General features: G+C 38.9%; 1 protein-coding gene and 1 long non-coding RNA gene across 12 annotated transcripts in view; one reads left to right on the forward strand and one right to left on the reverse strand.

Annotated features, from left to right (window-relative positions):
• msi2a (musashi RNA-binding protein 2a) overlaps nucleotides 1-22721 on the forward strand; it is a 288870-nt gene that overhangs the window by 245624 nt on the left and 20525 nt on the right. For 4 of the 11 annotated variants that reach the window (XM_073913422.1, XM_009305537.5, XM_073913423.1 and 1 more), the window contains one exon: nucleotides 4839-4958. In XM_073913422.1, the coding sequence (XP_073769523.1) occupies nucleotides 4839-4958 (120 nt within the window). 11 annotated transcript variants of the gene reach the window in all.
• The window catches only part of LOC103911773 (uncharacterized), a 281613-nt gene that overhangs the window by 7714 nt on the left and 251178 nt on the right, over nucleotides 1-22721 (reverse strand). The window lies entirely within an intron of this gene.

The raw sequence follows: 22721 nt of genomic DNA on the forward strand, positions 1-22721 counted from the left end.
GACATTTTCGGCAGCTGTTTGCTAAAGTAGAGTCTTCTGAAAAGGAAATCTTTCACTCTGTGTAGCATCTATTAAAACAAGGCCACTGCTTAATCGTAAGGCACAGATTTAAGACAAATCTAATTGAATTTAAATCTACTGTAACAGTGCATGTTCTTTAGGCCTTGTGCACGATTCACGATCTGTTTTTGTTGTATGACATATTACACCAAAAAAATATTGTGATGAATGATATAATTGTCATTTTTAAGACTATTATTTAATGCCAAAATGGCAATATCATATCATTACAATGCAAGTACGTTCTTCCAATGAACACATCATACTTTATTCTTAAGAGTATTTACTTAAATTGTAGTCATTTGCCCATTTATTAATTTGGCTTTGGAGTCAAAATGTGAAAACGCGTATCCTAAATTAATAATATTAAATGTTAATAAAAAGTGCAGGGTAAAAAGTAAGAGGCTGCGATATTTGCTACCAGATTGGTTTTCAGTTGTCAGACACCCACATGAAAATATACTATAGTAATTTGTAGTAAATGCTATCGCATTCTCTTTTTTTTTACCATACTGACTCCTCCAATAGAGATAGAGATGTTGCACAATCAGCAAAAATGTTGCTAGAATTGGTTTTTATGTATGGGCAAAATATATTGCATCACCAAAAATGACTGAGGTCATGTCCTTGTGTTTTGCCATCGATATATTGATTATTATGACAGGCCTACAATTCACACATTCATCCTCGTCCTGTTCACTGCAAAAACAAACAAACAAACAAAAAAAAATCTGAATACGAGAAATGTGGAAATGATTTTAAGAAATTGCAGACAAATTCAAAAGTCAAATATCAGTGGTCAAAATATTGAATGGGGACATGTCAAATATTGGTGTGGAACTGTCCCCACCAATTACTGAAATGTCCCTACCAATAATTTAATCGACTTCAAAATAAAGTAGTCCTCGTCAACTCTTAACTTACATGTGCACCTAGTCAAGTTCGCTACTAGTTCACCCTAATATTATAATTATTAATTAAGACTGTGCAATTAATTAAAACTAATTTTGGACTCCATAACTATGAAAAACAGTGAGCGCGATAAAACAGTTAAATTGCGTCACGCACCTCGCTAAATTTCTCTACATTCATACCTCCTCAAAGCCCGACTGCAGTAAAATCTTGTAACTTGACTTTTGCAGCACGGCGTTGTTTTTTGTATTATTATGTGTAAAGTTTATATTATTCAGTACTTTAATCATGTTTTTAAATGCGCTGTTTGCGTGCGCTCTAGGGAAGTATGTCCCCACCAATGTCAAAAGTGAATCTATGCCCTTGGCCAGTGCGATAAGATCTTAAAATAAGTATTATAAAACTTTTTCCAAGCAAAGTACTCTAATTGTTTTAGGACTATATTGTTCATTGCAGCAAAAAACTGTTTGCTTTTCTTATTTTGTGTGAAAAGGCCTCAAAACTAGATTTACTGAACAGGAGAATCCTCTTATATTCTATATAATGCCTTATTGATGCCAGAGGTCAGAGGAGAATGGCCAGACTAGTTTGAGTTGATAGAAAAGCAACAGTAACTCAAATAAACACTCGTTACAACTGAGGTTTGCAGAAGAGCATCTCTGAACATACAACACGTTCAACCTTGAGGCGGATGGGCTACAGCAGCAGAAGACCACACCGGGTGCCACTCCTGCCAGCTAAGAACAGGAAACTGAGGCTACAATTCGCACAGGCTCACCAAAATTGGACAATAGAAGATTGGGAAAAAGTTGCCTGGTCTGATGAGTCTCAATATCTGCTGCGACATTCGGATGGGTCAGAATTTGGCGGCAACAACATGAAAGCATGGATCCCTCCTGCCTTGTATCAACAGTTCAGACTACTGGTGGTGGTGTAATGGTGTGGGGGATATTTTCTTGACACACTTTAGGCCCATTAGTACCAATTGAGCATCGTGTCAACCCCACAGCCTACCTGAGTATTGTTGCTGACCATGTCAATCCCTTTATGACCACAGTGTACCCATCTTCTGATGGCTACTTCCAGCAGGATAATGCGTAAAGCTTGGTGCTAGTACTGTAAGTACCTAATAAAGTGGCCAGTGAAAACTAGTTATTATAGCTAATTTAAAGTCTTAAATATACAAAGCTGATCTTAAACTATGTCTGATTGTAATTAAGATAAATGTGCTGTTAAAATACCTAACTTTACTAGGTAAGAAAAATGGATGATGTTGAAGACACTCTCTGATCTGGCACAGTATTGTATTCTTAAAACCAGATCAATACAATTTCTTTGCTTAGAAATAAGATGTTAGCTGTTGACGTTAAGGAGTTTTTGCAGTGTTCTTGTCCACGCTTCTCCTCTTTCAGTGTTGTAGACCCTTCTGTGCTCCCTTGGGGTCTGTGTGTATGTATGTGTGTGTGTGGTTTTACAGTGCCCAGGGGCTGCTAGCAGACGCAGGGAGAGCACTGTGTCCTTGTGGCCTCTCAGCAGGGTGTTTTTCTCCCATCAGCCCATTCGCTGAAGCACATTCAAGTAACGCCATAAAACTGAATGCTAAATGTTGGCGTTATCTGCTCTGTAATGAAAAGCCCATGAAATTGATTTAATGCTGCAGCGCTTCTCTCAAGCAGCCTCTCACGGCGGAAACACAAAACAATGAGCCTCCGAGATCTAATAATTAACCCACCTAATCCGCCAGAGTTAATCTCTCGCAAGAACTTTGTTCCAGCGCTAACTTTGGTGCAGGGAGAGAAGCCGCCGGGGGACAGAAGATGCTGAGACGCAGCACCAATGACTTCGCTGAAGGACACTTGTGCTCAGCAACAGCGCAGGCAGGGACCCGTGACTGCCATTAGCATTAGCATTAGCATACTGATTTGTGTTTTGTGAAGAGATTAATGAGCTGAGGAGAGAAACAGGAAATGACATGCGTAATTTAAACCAGAGAGACCACAGAGGGGTTTGGATTAGCTCTTACCATCCTTAATCTGGACTGTTTTAATTTTTACACGAGTGGAAGATGTTGCGCTCTATTGATTATACACATGATAGCATGTTCCTTCCTCATCACATTTGATTACATTTATTTTTACTGCTTTTGTTGAGTAGACAGATAGTTATGTTTTTGTGTGAACTATCCCTTTCAAATTTGGATTCAGATATTAGAAGTGATAAATCTCCTGGAGTTGCCACATCTTACCTAGTGTGCAATGTAATGTAGACACCCAGGGGTCACCAACCCTGTTCCTGGAGAGCTACCTTCCTTCAGAATTCAGTCCCAACCCTGATCAAACACACCTGAACCGATTAATAGTATCTAAAACAGCACTTGATAATTACAAACAGGTGTGTTTGGTCAGGGTTGCAACTGAAATCTGCAGGAAGGTAGCTCTCAGGAACAGGGTTGGTGACCCCTGCACTAGACACAGTCCCTTCATAGTAATCAGATGCTTTCAAGCCCTGCTCAACGGTATAATGGTGATAGTGAGTGGATCAGCCATCGAGGTTTTGTACTCGCAACCACTGGTTTTCTCAACTCTTTTCCTACTACACCTTGAGAGTAGTGCATGTGGTGTAATGACATGTTGTGGAGGGGCTGGAGACTCTCTAGCAGGTCTGTAGAGCTCTGATGAGCAGCTGTCAGACGCAGATACACGCCTTCATTAAAGCGCCGGGGCTGTAATTACATTTGTTATGAAACAATAGAGCCATAACTACTCTGGCCTGCCGCATTTCTTTAGTTGGCTTCTACAATGATGATGATTATGTTTGATTACATTGTTTGAACACTGAACTCAGAACTGTCGTTAAATATGTAGATTCCTCAGCCGTCGCTCGGTTTACCACAAACAAAAATTGCATGCTGCGAATCACAATGTCACTCAACAGAGTTTGTCCTCAGTTTTGAGCAGAAATCAGATTCGCCTTTATTTCATGAAAAAGGCACGTTTAGATGAGATGCACACACACACACACACACACACACACACACACACAGACACACACACACACACACACACACACACACACACACACACACACACACACACACACACACACACACACACACACAGTCATTACTACCTGCCATTATGGACTTTAAAGAGAACATGTCCTCTGGTGCATCTCGGTGAGATAATAGGCACTTCGTTGCAAGCAATTAATCCCACAATCCTCTGCTTTCAGTTCTCCTCTGTCCGCTCGTGCTCCATGTCCACCGTACAAATGATCCCACTGATGGATTGAGCTGTGATGCGTCTCCGTCAACTCTCTTAACACATGAGGGTGTGTTAAATCATTCGCTTTCTAGATCCTCTAGTGCTGTTCAGGCAAACAAGTACATTTGTTTTCCCTGTAGAGTAACGTTTTTGTTTTTTATATGTATAAATACCCATAATTCTGCGCTGCTTGCATCACATTAGAGCGATATTGTGAAAGCTTGGGAAGCAGTCTAAAGTGAGTGCAAATTAACTTTTAATATGTTGCATTTTTCCAAGACGGTGTGAAAGAAATAGCTGACAGTCCCTCCATGGGCAACGTGTTCCTGTGCTGTCTGTAATTAAAACACTGCTGAAAAACAGAGAGAGAGCGGCTCCAGATCAGTCCTGCTAGCGCCACTCTAAACCATTTTATTTGAGTAATTATATTTGAGTTCTTTTGATTTATATGTAATTATATGAATGGTGATGCTGCTTCTTTGCCGTGTGTGTGTGTGTGTGTTAGTGTGAATAGAGTTGTTCCCTGACGCTCTGTGTGTTGATGTGGCTGTAAATTTGATGAAGAGCAGTAGTGAATCATTTCTCTCTCTTTTTTCTGCGCAGGTTTTCCAGCGACGGCGTACGGACCGGTGGCGGCGGCAGCAGTGGCGGCAGCACGAGGCTCAGGTAGGGCGACCCGGGGAAGAAGCGGCTACATGGCGTATCCACAGAATGCAGGGCCAGGTAAACACTCTTTACCGCCTGTGTTCTGAGTGGCCACTGCTCCCCTAGCCAAACACACACACTCACACTCACACTCACTCATCATGTGCATCATGTCTTGTCCACTCCATCATTTAACAGTTCTCTCTGCTAATGACCCAGACAGATCTCTCTGGAAGGACTGAATACATTAAAAAACCCAATGGCGTTTCAAAGCAAATTTGTATGGTAGCTACACACTAGAAGTCATTTAATAAGCATTAGCAAATTATTACTTTTCATTTGTTGAGCATTAAGTCTACATTATGAGACAGTAATAAGCAGTTTATAAATGCAAATGCTAAAGCATTTATAAACTTTATAATGTGCTTAATAATTGTATTTTCATGCTTTGTTGTAATGTAATGTGTATTAATATTGCGCATTTATTGTGTATGGCAATACACCCAAAGTGCTTTACAATCATAAGGGGGGTCTCTCCACACCACCACCAGTGTGCAGCATCCTCTTTGATGATGCGACGGCAGCCACGAGACAACAGCACCAGTGCGCTCACCACATACCAGCTATTTTAGGAGTGGAGAGACAGTGATAGAGCCAATTAAGTGGATAGGGATGATTGGGACGACATGATTGTAAGAGCCAATTGAGGGACTTTGGCCAGGACAACGGAGTTACACCCCTGCTCTACGAGAAGTGCAGAGAAGGGCTTTGTTACTGATTAATTTTTCACTACTAATTTAAGTAGTGCATTACAGTGGACCTTTGCTATAATATGGTTCACCTTTCGTGACCCAAACAATAGAAGATTGGAAAAATGTTGCCTGGTCTGATGAGTGCATTGTGGTGTTCTGTGTTCATTGATTGACAATTGTCAGTCAATCTCCTCCGTGCCGTGTCTCCTGTACAGTACAGTATTTGTTCAGCTTGGCAAATTTATTATTATTATTAATAATAATAATAATTATTATTATTAAAGAGGAAGATGCTAACTATTACACAGAAAAGCTGGACTTCTGGACATGCTAAACGAAGGTAGAAGTTGTGCAACTTTATTCCAGAATAAATCAATCTTCGGTTTGTTACATAAAGGAGGAGGAAAATAACTCGTAAAACTTTTAAATCACTTGAAAGAGATTAAAATAAGCTATAAGTTTCAATGAAGAAGCAAAAAGGGTAGTAACTGTCCGCAACAAGACTATCGTGAGGATAGAGTCCGCTTTAGCTTTGTGGATCAGTGACTGCAGGAAAAATGTTAATGTCTGTCTGAGAAAAGTGTATAAACCCAGCAAGCATGTTTTGTTTTTAAAAGATGTCTATTAGATGTCTAAACATAGTCGTCTTGGCTAAAACAAGTCCAAATTTGGGCTGTCAGTGAGAATCTAATAGACATCTAAGAATAGGCCAAAACTAGAGTAGTCATCAAATAAACAGAAACGAATGACTGCACATATAAAGTCTGTCTAATCTGTCTTTTTGACGACTAGTCTAGTTTTGGGCTATTCTTAGATCTCTATTAGATTTTCACTGACAGCCAAAGTTTAGCCTTGTTTTAGCCGGGATGACTATGTTTAGATGTCTATTAGACATCTTTTAAACACAAAATTGTTTGCTGGGAAGTGTGTAGTGAAGGGTTTTACAGCCTTAAAACATTTTAAAAAATTGTAAAAAATGAAGGTTATTACTTTGCGGATTACACCTATTGCGGGTTACTTTTAGAACGTAACTCCCACTATTAACGAGGGCCCACCGTATTTCCAAAACGTTTGTATTTAAGAGTAGTTAGTGGTTTTTAATGCCTGTTTACTATTAACAGTTTAATAGTGTTTTATAAAGTGTCCTTATTATAAACTGTTACCATTTCCGTTACTTTTGGACATACTTAAGTTCAATTGATTTTTTTTTTTTAATTGAATGTTAACTCAATGGCTGGGTGTGTTTGAACCAGATTTTGTTTGAAGCAACCCAGAATTACAGAATTAGTGTACAGGCCTTTCTGTGATAGGTTACTGTAGTTTCTGCTAAGGTTTCAAGTAATAGTTTATCCAAAAATGTAAATTCTGTCATAATTTTAATCTCTTTCAAATAATTCAAAAGTTTTACAAGTTTTCTCTTTCGATTAAACACAACATAAGATATTTTGAGAAATGTTGGAAACCAGTAGCCATTGACATCCAGAGCAGGGAGAAATATGCAGGTTTATTTATTTATTTATTTATTTATGCAGTTCAACATTATTCACCATATTATTTTTTGTGTCAAACTGATGAAAGAAACGCAATCAAGTTTTTATACCATTGCAATAAAAAACACCCGAAATGGCAGTGAAAGGGGTCCATACATTCTTCTCATTAGTAGATGAGGAGCAGATTAAGCGAGAGCTGGTTGGGATGACACAAATTGATTTTGTTCTTTAAAGTAAAGCTCAAAAGTAGAGGCGGCAAAACTACAGGGATAATTACAAATACTCTTAACAGTACCAAACTGCAGTGCAAATGCAAACAGAACCAAACCGTACCATACTGCGCAGTGGAAAAACAACTCAAATGTAAATACATCGTAATACAGTTATTGTATGAACACTTACTCAAGTGGAATTCACTGAATTGTAGACTGTTCTGTGACTCACCTGAAATAGTCAAATGTGAGTTTTGCTCAGGCGTGCCTTCATCAAATGTTTCTGTGGCCTCCACATGAACAGCATTGTGTGGAAATATTCAGTGAAAGCAAATAAAGGGTTTTTGGCGTGCATTTTTTTAAATGTCAAGATAAGCTTCCGGCATTCTGTCATACAAGAATGTGATTGTGTCATAAAGACAGCGATTCTTGTGGGTTTCTGCATAGTCAGTGCATTGCGCATAATGTGTAATAATGTCACGTGCATTGTCAGTTAATCATAAGTTGATGCACTTTTGAAGGTCAAATGGAGACTAAGTTTAAATGGTTGACTTTGTACATCGCATTCGAATGCTTGTCCTGATCTTAATGCTGCAAATACACTCCATGCTGACGTAGTTCATGTCTTAAGGGTCCTGCTGCTGCTCGAATATTACAATGAACACTAGATGCCAGAATAAACATCTGAACACCAGGGTTGTTCAATTTCAGTGGGAGTTTATTGCCCAGTATAACTGCACTTAAAAGTCTCCATGAACCATACGTTGCTGAGACTGTTATTTCAGTATGTACTTCCAACTGAAACAGAATACTGAGTAGGGGCGGGGCTTTCTTCTGTTGTAGCAGACTAATGGTAAGAGGGGTGTGGTTAAGAATATTACTATGCAGTTACTATGGAAGCCCTCAAGTTGATGTAAACAATGACCGCCATTTCAAACGCAGAAGCAAATATTTAGACTTTGATTAAGCATTACCACAGCATTTCTTCTTTTAGTTGAATAGCTTGAGGTGACACGGTGGCTCAGTGGTTGCCTTACAGCAAGAAGGTCGCTGGTTTGAATCAGTTCAGTTAGCATTGCATGTTCTCCCCGTGTTGGTGTGGGTTTCCTCCGGGTGCTCCGGTTTCCCCCATGGTCCAAACTAGGGCTGTGTGATTTGAGGAAAATATCTTATTGTGATATTTATTTTTAATTATTGTTTATGTTTTTTTTTTTTTTTTTACAGATTTTGATTCATGATTTAATTTTGTAGTCAAGCATCAGCTCAATAATCTGTATCATAGCTTCTTACTGGTAAATAAGGAACGGAAAATATATTATATTTACAGTTGTTCCCAATTGTTTACATACATTTTCTGAAAGCATGTCTCATTGTCAGAACTCTACACACAAATCAAAAAACACACACACATCAGGCAAAACCCTTCAGTTCTCCTGCAAAATGATACTTTACATTCAAAACAATGTGATTTTTTCTTAAAATGGTATTTTGTTTTCAAATGACACACACAAATCATCACATGACTAGACATTTATAAGAACCAGTTGATCACTAATGTAAAACACTGACCACTTCTTCTTCATTTATTATAATGACTTACTGTAACCCTGTTTTTGTTCAGTGTTACACTTACTTCAAACCGTACACAAGCCGACATAAGTGTAGTCAAATATTTCTGAACTTTTTTATACAAAACATAAATACACTGTACCAAATATATTTGATTTGATTTTTTCCACAAAAACAGTGTACACAGTGTTCATCCCAACCAACACAAAGTTGCACATACGTGGTCTACATATACCATCAACAAAAGTCTTTACAGACTACAGTTAGAGTTAAAAAAAAGATGGATTTTGGTCATATACTTTCCATCCCCAGGCAGAAAAAAATAAGTTTTAAAAATACAAAAAAAAAAAAAAAACACACAGCAAACTAACATGGCAGAAACAACTATGAACTTGTACTTTGCTGTTGCTTGCTACTAAATCAACAATTCAGCGACAGCTCTTACAAATGACCTGTTTTTGTTAAGTGTATTCCCATATTACTAATCTCCTGTTTGTTTTTGATATTAATTTGTCTATTAATGCTTCTGAAGTGGCAAATTCCATCATCCAACTCGTCTGCACTTTACTGTTTGTATTCGTTTTTTATTGGGAGTGTTCTGCATAGTGCAGTTCTGATTGGGCAGAACAAAAGTGTGCTCACTCAATTGGCTAGCAAGACTGTCACACACAGAGAGAGCAGTCACACATTTGTTCTGGGCGGGAGAAATTAAATAATACATATATATTTCATATCGCACCCTCTTGCGCTTAGCTAATCGAAACGTTTCAAAACATGATTGTAATTGATTTCGATTAATCACACAGCCCTAGTCCAAACATATGCGCTATAGGTGATGAAATAAACTCAATTGTCCGTAGTGTATGTGTGAGAATGAGTGTACTGTATATGGATGTTTCCCAGTACATGGGTTCCAGCTGGAAGGGCATTTGCTGTGTAAAACATATGCTGGATAAGTTGGTGGTTCATTCTGCTGTGGCGACCCCAGATTAATATTGGGACTAAGCTGAAGGAACATGAGTGAGTGAATAAATAATTTGATTGGATTAATAATTCACCTTAAGAATAGCAATGTGAGCGAGCAAAATAAACCAACATTTTCATTGAATTATTTTCAGAAACACACACACACACACACTCACACACACACACACACACACACACACACAATCCCTCATCTAAACTGAGCAATGGCCTTTTCACTGCTGTGTCCTGTTAAAGGGAGAGTGGCAGTGATTCAGGTGAGAGTGTGTCCCTCTGCAGAGACTCTTCTGGAGACACATCTCCCTGTGCGCAGCGCTGGCGGTGTGTGTGTGTGTGTGTGTGTGTGTGTGTGTGTTGTCCTCTTCTGCTTTGCTGAGGCATCTCCCCCTGGATCTCTCTATTCGATTCAGACCAGTGCAATGCTCTCTCAGAGGAGGATCATGGGATGCTTGCTGTTTTTCCAGAGGTTGTCGTAGGCACACCGATCCATTCCTGATCATTAAGGCAGAAAGGACCTTTGAGTGTCTCTTTCTTTTGATTCACCTCATCATGTGCAGCTTTTCTTTTCCTCACCTTTTCATCCCCCCATCTTCTATTTCCATCTGTCCTCCTGTCTTCATCTCCTCTTCCCCCAGCGAGTTGGTGGTTGTCGTAAGACACTAACAGATCAGTGGAAAGTGATGAGTTTGCTGAGCAGATGGAGTGCAGTGGAGGCAGTTTTCTGGGCCCTGGTGTATTGTGGGAGAGCGGTGTTGAGCATTGTTCTCTTGAATAAGCAGTCCTGTGTCGGGGGATTTTCAATGGCCAGCGGTTGCTCCATTTAACCCCGGCGTCCTACCGAATGTGCTGCTCTTCATTTTTTTTCCTAAAGAAACTCCAAGAGGGTTCAGGTTCATTTGTTCTAATTAACAGACAGAAGCATGGTGGCATTACAGGGTTGTATTGGAGAAAGCAGATGAGTTGTTGTTGTTGCGTTCTGCTCTGCTACAGTGGGCCGCCTGCCCATCTGCCCGGGCATGAAGATGCTCATGTTTGGCAAAATACCTCACATTATCTGAGATCATTATCCATTTCATCCCAACAAGCTCTTGAAAAGCTTCTCTGTGGATTTCTAGTTTGGCTTGTGTGTAAGATGTTGCAGTAAAGCACAGGCTCAGGTTGCTGGATTGTATGTGATGTAAATCCCTCAGAAAATTCAATTACAAAATGCAGCTATGTTGTAGCAACAGCCTCAAAATATGTTGCCCTACTGAGATCTGCAAAGATGAAGCCTTTTTAGAGAGTGAGTCTGCCATTAGATGCTTTGTTTGAAGGAATCATGTCTTTGGATTACTTATTTCATTAGCTCTATTTATTACTTGCAGAATATATATTTTGCAGACACCTAATGCCGAGTTCGGGCTGCACGATTTTCTAAGTAGTTGTGATGTTTTCACACTCCATGACTAAGGGTCGTGTTCTGTCGCTGCTGTTTTTGCACTGCAGGATGGATCAGCGACAGGGTGTTTCACACTGCATGACTATACAATTGGAAGAATCGCCGACAACTTTGTCTTGGTCCACAAACTACGTCTCACAACCAAACACACATGAGAAGTGACATGAAAACAACGCAAGGTCACATAGTATATCTTTTGTTATTAACTACACAATGAAAAAGAAGCCTTTAGTGGGGTAGAAAATTGAGCTCACCTGGCTTTTGAAAAGAATTAGTAATTTCTCTCAAACTTTTTTATTTTTTCATTTGTGTTATTGCTCAGATGACATGTCAAACAGACACAGGTGCTCCTGCCAAATTTACACTAGTTTTTCCCTCTATTCTTGGGTCCAAATAGACTGAAAATAAGCGCTTTTAACTTCTTCCCTAACCTCCCGCCGGTCTGCAGATACAGTAGCTATACGGGTGGATGCTGCTCTCTCACTGGCTGTAGGTAATCACCGGTATTGAATTTCAGAGCAGTTCACTTATTATTTTTCACTTGTAACATAAAATAACAGTTCACTTGTTATTTTCAATCAGAACTCATTTCACACAGCATGATTTTGAATATGATTTTGATATTGAGCATGCTAAAGTCTCATTGGTGTGGGGTCGACTCATCAAGGATTCTCTCAGAATCGCGTCTTTGATCGTTCACAGTGTGTGTTTGTTACTCATGTGAAATCAGGGCTAAAATCATGCAGTTTGAACTGGGAATAAGTGGATTTGGCTCCTTGCTCAGGGTTTCTACAAGTTTCATCAAATCAAATTTAAGACTTTTTAAGACCTTTTTAAGACCATTATGAATAAAATTTCAAACTTACACAGGGCTAAACGCTAAGTTTTTTTTTTTTTTCTAGTGGCCCAGTTAAAATATATAAAAAAAACATTCAAAACAAATATTATAGTAAGGAAGATAAACCATATGTACAGTATATAAATATAAATAGAGTTGGTAAATAGAGTTAATAAATAAGAGTTAATACATTTTATTGAGATGGAACGTTAGTGATTGGACTGATGTTGGTTCGATTGGGTAGCTTTACATAGACATTGGAAAATTAAGACCCGTTTAAAATGATTTAAGACCTACAGCACTATTTCAGTGAATTTAAGACTTTCACTTCTTTTTAAGTTTTTTTTTTTTACATGTTTTTTTTTTGTTTGTTTTTCTTCACTATTTGGACTTATTGGAACCTATTTAGAATAAAACCTAAGTAGCATGTTTTGATATGATGTACTTTTAGAGAAAATGATGTCCATATATGTGGACTTGTGGTCCGAAATGACATAAAACAAATTTTGTTTTTTTATTGCATATACAGTATAACATATACATTTTTAAACATTGTAACGTTGTATTATCTGTAATGTGAAATGTTTGAGTTATACTTTTTATTTTACAACGATTTACAATGAAAAGTATTTATTTTTATATGAGAGTGTAAATACACAGCCCTAAATCATTCAAGTTTTATTCAGTCTTTGAATGAAATGTGCACGATGGATGTCTTTCCTACTGTTTGCATCTCCAATTCATAGCGGTCGGTATCAAAAGCTCTGCAACTGAACCGTCAGTAATTTAGATCTACTGTGCTTGATTTCTGAGGTTACTTTGCCATTCAACTGGAGAAAAGAGCTGAGAAAATGCCTGAAAATGGCAGAATAAATCAGGTGTTAAAATTCATCAGCAAAGCCTATCTGAGCACCAGAATGACAAGACATTAAATATGTATTATTTATTAAATGTCGCCACTTACGGAAAAGGGGGTCTAGTGATGTTAATTAGCCAGCCGCTCAGTCAAAAAAAGAGTGCTTTAAATGGAAAGTGAACGCTAAATCCAGGCACGGGTGGCTTTTTTCTGCTTTCTAAATTGACTTAGGTGGAAATGAAGAGGCTAATTACAGCTGCTCTGAAATTCAAAGCTAATTTGGGGGCCAATATGATGGACTAACTGACATCCGCCATGAAGTGGCTTGTTCGAATGGCCACCAGGGATTTGAGTGGGAGTAGCTTGCGCTTGTGTGTGTGTGTGTGTGGGGATAATCGCACACTCCTTCACTGATGCACTCTTAACCAGCTCAGCTGTGTAAGTGGTGGAGGACAGACACTGGCTTGTGTTTTATTGTGAATGTGATCGAAAGCTCTTAGACTGTTTGGCGTGTGTATGAGTGTGTGTGTGTGTGCTAGTGAGCGAGAGACTGTTTGAGGTCACTTGTGTGCTCTGCTAAGTGGAAGCGAGGGGAGCCGTTATCCACTGCCGACTGCATGCTGGGAGAGCGGGAACAAGAGAAAGGAAACATGTAGAACAGCGATGACTGGAGATGGAACTTTGAGTCTTTTCTGTTGTTCAGTAAAGAGATGGCGAGAGTGAAAGAGAGGGGAAGAGGGGTAATTATCGTCAGAAATGAGGCTCGGCGAACGATTCGCACTGCTGGGCCCGCTGATCCGGTCGCCACGGCAACGCCGACCCACTCATTTGTTTTGCAGATGAGTAATTACATCCAATTAGACTAGCGAGAGAGTGAAAAAAAGAGAAACAAATGGAAGAAGGGGTCTTTTGTTTCGCACTGATAGCTGGAATATTAATAATTGGGCTGAAGATACAATCGACAGTGATACTGTAACCAGGAGCTGAGCTGAAGTCACACCTGAGAGCGTCACCTGCACACGCTCCGCATTGCACACACTCTCCTGTCTATGGTTGCGATGGAACTGAAGAAGTTGCTGTTAGATTTTGACACAGTTATGGAATCTGCTGTACTGTCTTTGGGGCTGTCATTTTAAATTACTCTAGTGAGTAAGTAATCTGTATTTATATAGTGCATTTATCCTGTATGGCCATACATGCAAAGCGCTTCACAATCATGAGGGGGTTCTCCCCACTCCACCACCAGTGTGCAGTATCCACTTGGGTGATGTGACGGCAGCCACAGGATAATAGCGCCAGTGTGTTTACCACATAGATGGAGTGGAGAGACAGTGATGCATTTAATCCGGTGGATGGGGATGATTGGGAGGCCATGATGGGTAAGAGCCGGTTGAGGTAATTTGTATAGGACAACGGGGTTACACCCCTACTCTTTATGAGAAGTGCCACAGAGAGTCAGGACCTCGGTTTAACGTCTCATCTGAAAAACGGTGCTCACTGACAGTATAGTGTCCCCTTTGCTATACTGGGGCATTAGGACTCACACAGACCACAGGTTGAGCGCCCCCTGCTGGCCTCACTAACACCACTTCTCATGTTTTCCCATGGGGTCTCCAATCCAGCTACTGACCAGGCTCAGCCCTGCTTAGCTTCAGTGAGTAACCAGTCTTGGGCTGCAGGATGATATATAGCTGTGGCTTATTGTACATATAATGAAACTTGTTTCTAAAACAATGCCATGTGCGTTTTTAGAGCTAATAAAAAGGCTAATAAAATTATACGGCCCCTCTGTAATCTTACGTGCACTCTATTAAGGTCTGACATGGCAGATTTCCCTCTTTGTCTTTCACACCTCTGCCAGGCATGAGCTGGGTATGAGATGTAATCTTCGTTATTCTTTTGTCATTATTCTTTTGTTTATTTAGCCATTATTCGTCTTTATTCTGGGATTACCAGATTGCCCATTGCTTTGTCACTATTCTTTTGATAAAATGCATTACGAAATATACATTAGAAGCACAGTTAACATCATGCTCCCAAAGTTCAAAGATACTATGCAAATTTTTTAAATGCAGTGAAAAAGCACCAGTGAGTGTCTTCAATAATGTACAAATGCAATACTGTGTGGATTGTAAAGTGGTTTGAATGTGATATTTATAGCAACTGATTTGCACAACATCTGCTTAGCATCCTTCATTGTTGTGAAAATAACTCAAACTGAATGAAAATGGCATACAAGTCATACACTGCCATGACTGTGTTTATTAGCAGAACATGGCATGTTTCATAGGTAGGGCCATACAGTATATGAAATAAAAATAATACATTTTTAACTTTTATTTAATGTTTACAATGCAAATCCATTTAGATCCACTTATTTGGTAAACAAAGAAAGTCTCTCATATAGTATCTCTACTAAAAGACAGAAAATACTGCTTTACAAACTGTGTTGGAAATAAATCATATAAACATGTTATTATTATTGGTATTATTACTATTATTATTATATCACAATAAAATTAGTGAAATTAATTTAAAAACTGAAAATTTTCTTGTTTATTTTGTAGATAACTGACCAACAAAAATACATTAAAATAAGTAACAAATATTACCAAACGAAATTAGTTTCAAAATGATACATTTTCAGCGAGTTTCGGTGAGGGAATGCTTAAGTAAAACTGGCCTCAGACGGTTTAGTTTAGTCTGCTTCAAACCTGCAGCAAAATATCAGGCTTTGCTGAAATGCTGGTTATTTTACCAACGATTAGGTAAATAGTGGTAGCCTATTACAGATTTAAAAAGAAAAATTGTAATATTATAAAAGGAAACATAAGCAGGACCACAACAGATCATATCATAGTCATATTGAATGCTCAAATAATGTAGCCTATAGTTTATAGCAAGCATCATGTTTTTAGTTAGATCGTGCCGTCTTTCATATACTCTAGGGTTATAGGTCTGCATTTAGAGTTGATCACCAGAACTATAGAAACTGTATTAGGTTTGAAAAAAAAAAAAAACATTGCCACAATATCTGTATTGGTCGATACTCAGAATTTTTGTATCACGATTGGATCGGTTCCACAAAAAGGTATCAGTGCATCCTTAGTATTTGCAGTTTGTTTTGCAGTTTGTGCCTATAAACACAGCACCCCCTCTGTTCAAAACATGTATCACAATTCGTTCAACATTACTACCGGTTTGAATCGTCACATATTTAAATCAATTTTCAGCCAGCTCACAGTGAATCTTTACATTTGCTAAAGTCAACTCAACCACCCCCCCACCCCCCATCACACCACTTCATTTGATGAGCAACACAAACTTTGCTGTGGTCATGAAAAGATGACTGGATGTACGTTGGTGACACATGCAGTGATTAACAGACTGCAGTAAAAGCCCGAGTGGAGTTTTCCAGCTTTAGCCTGCTGTCAGCTGAATTCTCAAGAGCTCTGGTGGTGGGCTGGGATATTATGCTATCGACAGAGCGCTACAGCAGATGTCCGCACAACCAAAACAGCATTGGATCGGTGTTCATTAGCAAAGCATTAATTTCCACGCATATTGTGGCACACGAAGAAAACACATTTCTGCGGCAGAGACACCCACATCGCTGCAGCCCCCCGAGGAGCCGCTCGCTGCCTCTACAACACGCTGCCAGAGAACATGTGTTGTTTTAGGAAGATCAGAGGAAAGCTATTATTTCTCTAACTTTGATGTCAGAGCTGCGTTGCCCGATCCCTCTCCGTATCTCACCTTTGCTCAAGTGAAAGTAAATCATTTGTATGCTCTGAAAAGAAAATGAGCAGAGGAAGATAATCAGGCAACGGCTCGCTCCCAGATGGCTGCTTCTGCTGTCTTGCCATCCAACTGAAGAGCTCTTTTCAGCCTCATTTTATTCATATCCTTTTACACTGATGGCACTATCATTAGAGGCAATCTACCTGAACAATAAAGGTAATTTTCCCTGCCTTTATTAGATAAGACCTTCCCGACTGAGCGCCTTGTGCAGCTGAGGGCTAATTGTCCGTGTCAGCATAAACAAAGCAGCTGTGTACATCCGTTGTGTGTGTGAATGTCGGCTTTGTGTACTGCCTCTCTCGGTATCCTGTAATCGGCAGAATTAGGCAGATGGAACAGGAAGCCGCCATTGTGGTGTCCTGGCAATTCTGCCACTGGTGGAATGCATACGGCGTGGGTATTTTTTTGTGAATTGTTACGTTACGCGTTCGCCAACCCGCACCCTGCTCAGCCGTTTAACAAATGAAGGAGTCTGCGTAGAGGTCGACTCCTTGTTTGTTGTTAAAGATCTAATTAGAGAGTGCAGAAGAGGCAGCGGAAGCTTGTCTAATTAGCGGGAAGCAGAAAACCCACTTTAAAATTCAAGGACGACTGGCGATTAGGATGCACGTCGAAAAAAATGGATTACCGAAAGAAAAGGCTGTCTCTGGCCTTTGTTTTGCTGTTGTAGTTGAGCGTGAAAGACGGATTAGTGCTAAATAACAGCACAGGGTGAGGAGAGAGAATGATTCAGGAGACTCGGATTCAGGAGAAATGTCCATTTCTCACTTAAGATCCAGAGAGACCAGCGGTGACCTGAAACAACACCTAGTGTGTCCCTTACAGCAGTGTTTCCCAACTCTGTTCCTGGAGGCACACCTATAGTACATATTTTTGATGTCTCCTTTATTTGACCCATTAACTTCAGGTTTTGGAGTCTCTTCTAATGTCCTAATGAGTTGATTCAGGTGTGTTTGAGTTAACAGAGCTATGGGACTGAGTGCACATCTTACAGGATAACACACTTTCATTTGCCAGTCATGTGTCATTACTTATTTTCTCAGTGCTATACAGCTGAGCACCATGTACTGTAACACCAACTACAACAGTAAAGCTTGCTATAGGCTAAGTTTGCAATGTGGAGGTAAACTATTTTTAAACCCTTTTTAAAGATTTCAATAGTTCACACTTAGATATTGTTTGACAACTTATTAGCAAGTTAGAAGGTTCGGCATGCTGTCCCAGGTGAGAACACTGAGCTCGGAGATAGTTGAGCCCAGGGCTCCCGCCTGATCCATAGAGCATGTGAGGGGAGTATGAGATCAGGTGGTTCTCGAGAGCTCCCCTGGTAAAGGAGGAGAAGGGGTGGATGGGGGTTTCTTCGGAAAAACGAAAATAAGAGAGTAGTTCTAACTAGGCTACTTATAGTGAACTGTTCAACCGACTGGTCAAAAAGACTAGTAGTTTACAGCGATAAAGGTTTTGCTAAACAACTGCAAAGTCCTGCGTTTTCAGTAGCCTACTGTTCTTGCTGACAGATCATTTTACATATTATTTATGTCAGGGATTCTCAACTGCTGGGCCTCAGTGATCCTGCAGGTGGGCAGCAAGATTTTAAAATTAACTTAAATATTATACTTTAATTATATTATTTCATTATTAAACAAGTCATATTAAAATGATAGTAGTAATGGCATTCCCCGTTTTCTGTGGTTGATCAGGCTAATTCGGACTCTGTTCAAAAACAGCCTCACTGTTAGTTACAGACATAACTGTGGCTTAAATTTCCAACCGCTGCACTTCAACTAGGACTACGTTCTCAGTTGTATAAAGCAAACAGTCACGCAAATGTAAAGGTAATGATGATGAGAGTTATAATAACCAGCTCACGCGTGCCTCATGTCTGCGGCTCATACTGTTTCAGAGTTGCACAAGTCTGTTAATTTACAAACTATGCGTGCTCTCTCTGTGTGAACAATTTAAAATATCTGTATAGTTGTCCAAGTAACGTCTTGCGAGTGTTTTATAACTGACGCTCGTCCGTACAGGATTGAGACTCTGTGGTGTTTCAGTAGTGAACAGCTGTTCACTGTTCCTGTCAGCGAACTCCAATAATGTCCAGCTACAAACCAAACCGCCTTCAGGTCGATGTGTTTCAACAGACTTTATTTCATTTTATTACATTTACTGTATTCTACATTTAGGGTTAGGTTGTTTATTTTAATGGATATATAGATCAATAGATGAATAGAAATCAGTCTGATTCTAAACAGCAGCAGCTTGAAGTCCTCCTGCATCTCCTGTAGTCCTGTCAGGTTCCTTTACTAAAGAAAGGCCTAATACCGTGCAGTTGTAAAGAATAACTGAAGTAAAAAATTCAGGAACTTTGAACTGGTCTGTGCATTTTTTTCAATATTAAAATACATATTATTATATATATAAATAAAGCTTTAAAATAAACACAATCAGTTTTTCCCTAGCAAAAATTTTTTGAGAAAAGGTGGGCCTCAAAGTGAAAGGTTGAGAACCCCTCATTTATAATATGAATAAACAATGCATATCTAATTGTTGGTCTTCATCGGAAAAGCTATATTCCATATTTTAATAAGACGGTTTTATTTAATTTAAAGTTAGAATATTGTGTATGAATAAATGTTTACAATATTTAATTAAATTAAACTAAATGCATTTTAGTCAACTTAATATAGAGTAGATTTAATCGATTAAAATCCTATGAAATTTAGTGCACTAAAACTAAAATGATCCTGAAGACTAAAATATGATAAACTAAAATGGAATTTTAGTCAAAAGACTAAAACTAAATCAAAATTTGCTATCAAATTAACACTGCCCAAGAGATTAGCCTGGGAATGTTTGTACGCGTACATCTGTCTGTGTATCTGTATTTGTCCACCGAATCGCGCTTGTTGAGCTTGAGTTTAGACAGATGTAATTGGAATCATTACAGCAGCACATTCGTGTGATTCCTCAAGTCACATATTACAGTAAGCAGGCAGTGCTGGAGCTGTGCCATTCCAGCACTTGAGCGTAATTTGACAGGCAGGCGTTTTGCCCACAAACCACGGACGGCGAGGGAAAGTTGCGAAGCTGATGACAGAGAAACTACTTAGAGCTTGAGATTACTGTTGGCAGCTGTTGAGGGCATAATCAGCGCTGTGATGTTCGGCACGGCTCCAGGACGCTTCTGCAGGTCCCGGACCCCAATGAAAAGCAAATGTGCGGCAGGGGAGACGCTAGATAAAAGGCTTCTGCGCCGAATCCTGGCTCTCTTTGATTGGATCATCTTACTGTTTGTGAAAGGCCACTGAAGATTTGAAAAGCCTTATGTATAGCAAACCTGCATGTAGGATTGAAAAGACCAGCTCTAAAAGCTAGCGTAGCCGGAGCTGTCAGATGATGTGCTGATGATCTGCCTTCCTGATCAACAGTGTATTTGTGTCTGGAAAAGATGTTTAACAGTAATTTAATGTGAAGGGCTATTAATGCTTTGTTAAAGAGGTAGTTCACTCCAAAAATGAACCATTTATTCATGATGTTTTAAATCCTTCTTCTGTTGAACACACAATATATTTTGATGAATGCTGATTCCTGGCACCCATTGACTGTCATTGTAGGGGGGGAAATAATGTGGGAGTCAGTGGGTCCCGGTGACCAGAAATTTTCTAAATATATTATTTTGTGTGGGCCACAGTGGCTCAGTGGTTAGCAGTGTTACCTCACAGCAAGAAGGTTGCTGGTTCAAGTCCCAGCTGGGCCATTTGGCATTTCTGTGTGGAGTTTGCATATTCTCCCCTTGTTCGTGTGGGTTTCCTCCGGGTGGGGTGCTCTAGTTTCCCCCACAGTCTAAAGATATGCGCTATAGATGAATTGAATAAACTAAATTGGCCGTAGTGTATGAGCGTGTGTGAATGCGAGAGTGAACAAGTGTTTCTCAGTGATGAGTTGGTGCTGGAAGGCCATCGGCTGTGTTAAACATATGTTGAATAGTTGTTGGTTCATTCTGCTTTGGCAACCCCTAATAAACAAAAAGACTAAGCTGAAGGAAAATGAATAAATGAATTATTTTGTGTTCAACAGAAGAAAGAAAAAAGTAACATTGTGATATCTTGTTTTTCTGAGATAAATATTGCAGTATTGGGTGTAATATTTTTCGGATGAATAGCTCTATTTGTAAAGAATTCATAGTTTTACATGAATTGGGTTGATTTTGTAGGTTTTTGCATCTGTATAAAATATAATAAATCAATCACAAGCATTGATCAATACAGTGAAGCAAAGATACCAATGAAATAAACAGTGCTTTATGGTTGTCAATGAGTCTAGCAGTATTCAGGTAAACAAGTTGAGTAGTCAAATGAAAATAACAGTTCATGTTTTTTGTCTTAAGTGTGTGTGTGTGTGGGGAAAAAAAAAAAAAATATATATATATATATATATATATATAGATAAGTTATTTTTTTTAAAAGTTATATAATATTTTACAAAATACAAAAGTATTTTAAGATGTTAAGTTTTTAGATAGTAGTGTCAGTATTGTTTGTTTGTTAGATATCGATAAGCTAGTGCGCTCAAACTTGTAGTTTGTCACTTCTGCCTAAAAAGATCAACGGTTTAATTCACGTCACCTCATACTTCAGCTTCTTATCACATCATAAACAATCAAATGCTCTTTAGTATCTGACATGGCTCCTTCAAGATGTTTCTCATTTGATGCGCTTAAGCTCAACCAATTTCACTGGCGGAGCTTTGATGAAACAAAACATTATTGGCTGTTTTTTGAAAAGGGGAGGAGCTACATTGTTCCTCTCTTTTTGTGTTTCAGTTGAGATTACATCAAACATCAAATAAAAATGCACATTTCAAAGCACTTCACGAGAGCTTTCAAACATGCAAATGATCAACTTTTTGTAGCTAATATGGTTAAAATTTGCTATTATGAAAATTATGATTGTTTATTTTAATATGCACTTTGCACAATCTAAATAACATATGACTGATGGTATCTTGGCAAGTATCATTTTTTGGATGCACTATAAATGCATTTCGAGATTTGAGGCTTCTATTTAGCCTTCTGCTGGATTAGTTGCTTCATAATTCCTGTATGTTTTCAACTGTGCTAACTGGTCGATTATAATCAGAATTTAACATTGCTGATCCTGTGATATTGCGAATACGTGCATTGCAGTATCGATGCTAAAACTATGTTGTGCAGTCCTAGTAATATTGGCAGAATTTTCTTTTTTTTTTTTTGGATGAACTGCCATTTTTTAAGAGTTCACACTTATCTGATCGTTGATTATAAATCATGCTGTCATGGGAAAGAGCCTCGAGCTTATGAAATCCTCAGCAGGGCGAGAGTGGAGTTTCAGCTCAGGTAGATCTTGAGAACTCCCTCTTACTTACTATGGCTATAGGTAAAAATACAGCTTACTAAGAGCTTGACTATAGTGCCAATTTAGTATGTTCAATTTACTTAAGTCGCGTGTTTTTAGACTGGGAGGAAACCAAGGACAGGGAGAACAAGCAAACTCCGCACAGAAAGTCGATGATACTGAGGTAAAAAAAAAAACTGGTTATTTACAGTATAGTGAGTTATAAATCATCTGGTTGGTGAATCGTGTGTTAGCTAATGCAGGACCAGCTGTGATCAATCATAAGTATGTGATCCTCTCGAAATTTTTGTAAATAAACTCCACTTAAACCACGTGCTGAATTCATCATTGGATTTGATATATCTAAAATGCTAATAGGTCTCTCTTTAGAGGTAGTACTGAAACAGTCTTTTGGTTTGTTTATGTCTTGAGTAACTGTTAACTTGAGTGTGTGTATATAGGAATCATTCAGCCTCATGTCATTTCTCATACTTCACTGCGTTGGTTAGTTGTCATTGCGTATGACCTA

This window comes from Danio rerio, chromosome 10 (assembly GCF_049306965.1).
Source record: "Danio rerio strain Tuebingen ecotype United States chromosome 10, GRCz12tu, whole genome shotgun sequence".
Lineage (NCBI taxonomy): Eukaryota > Metazoa > Chordata > Actinopteri > Cypriniformes > Danionidae > Danio > Danio rerio.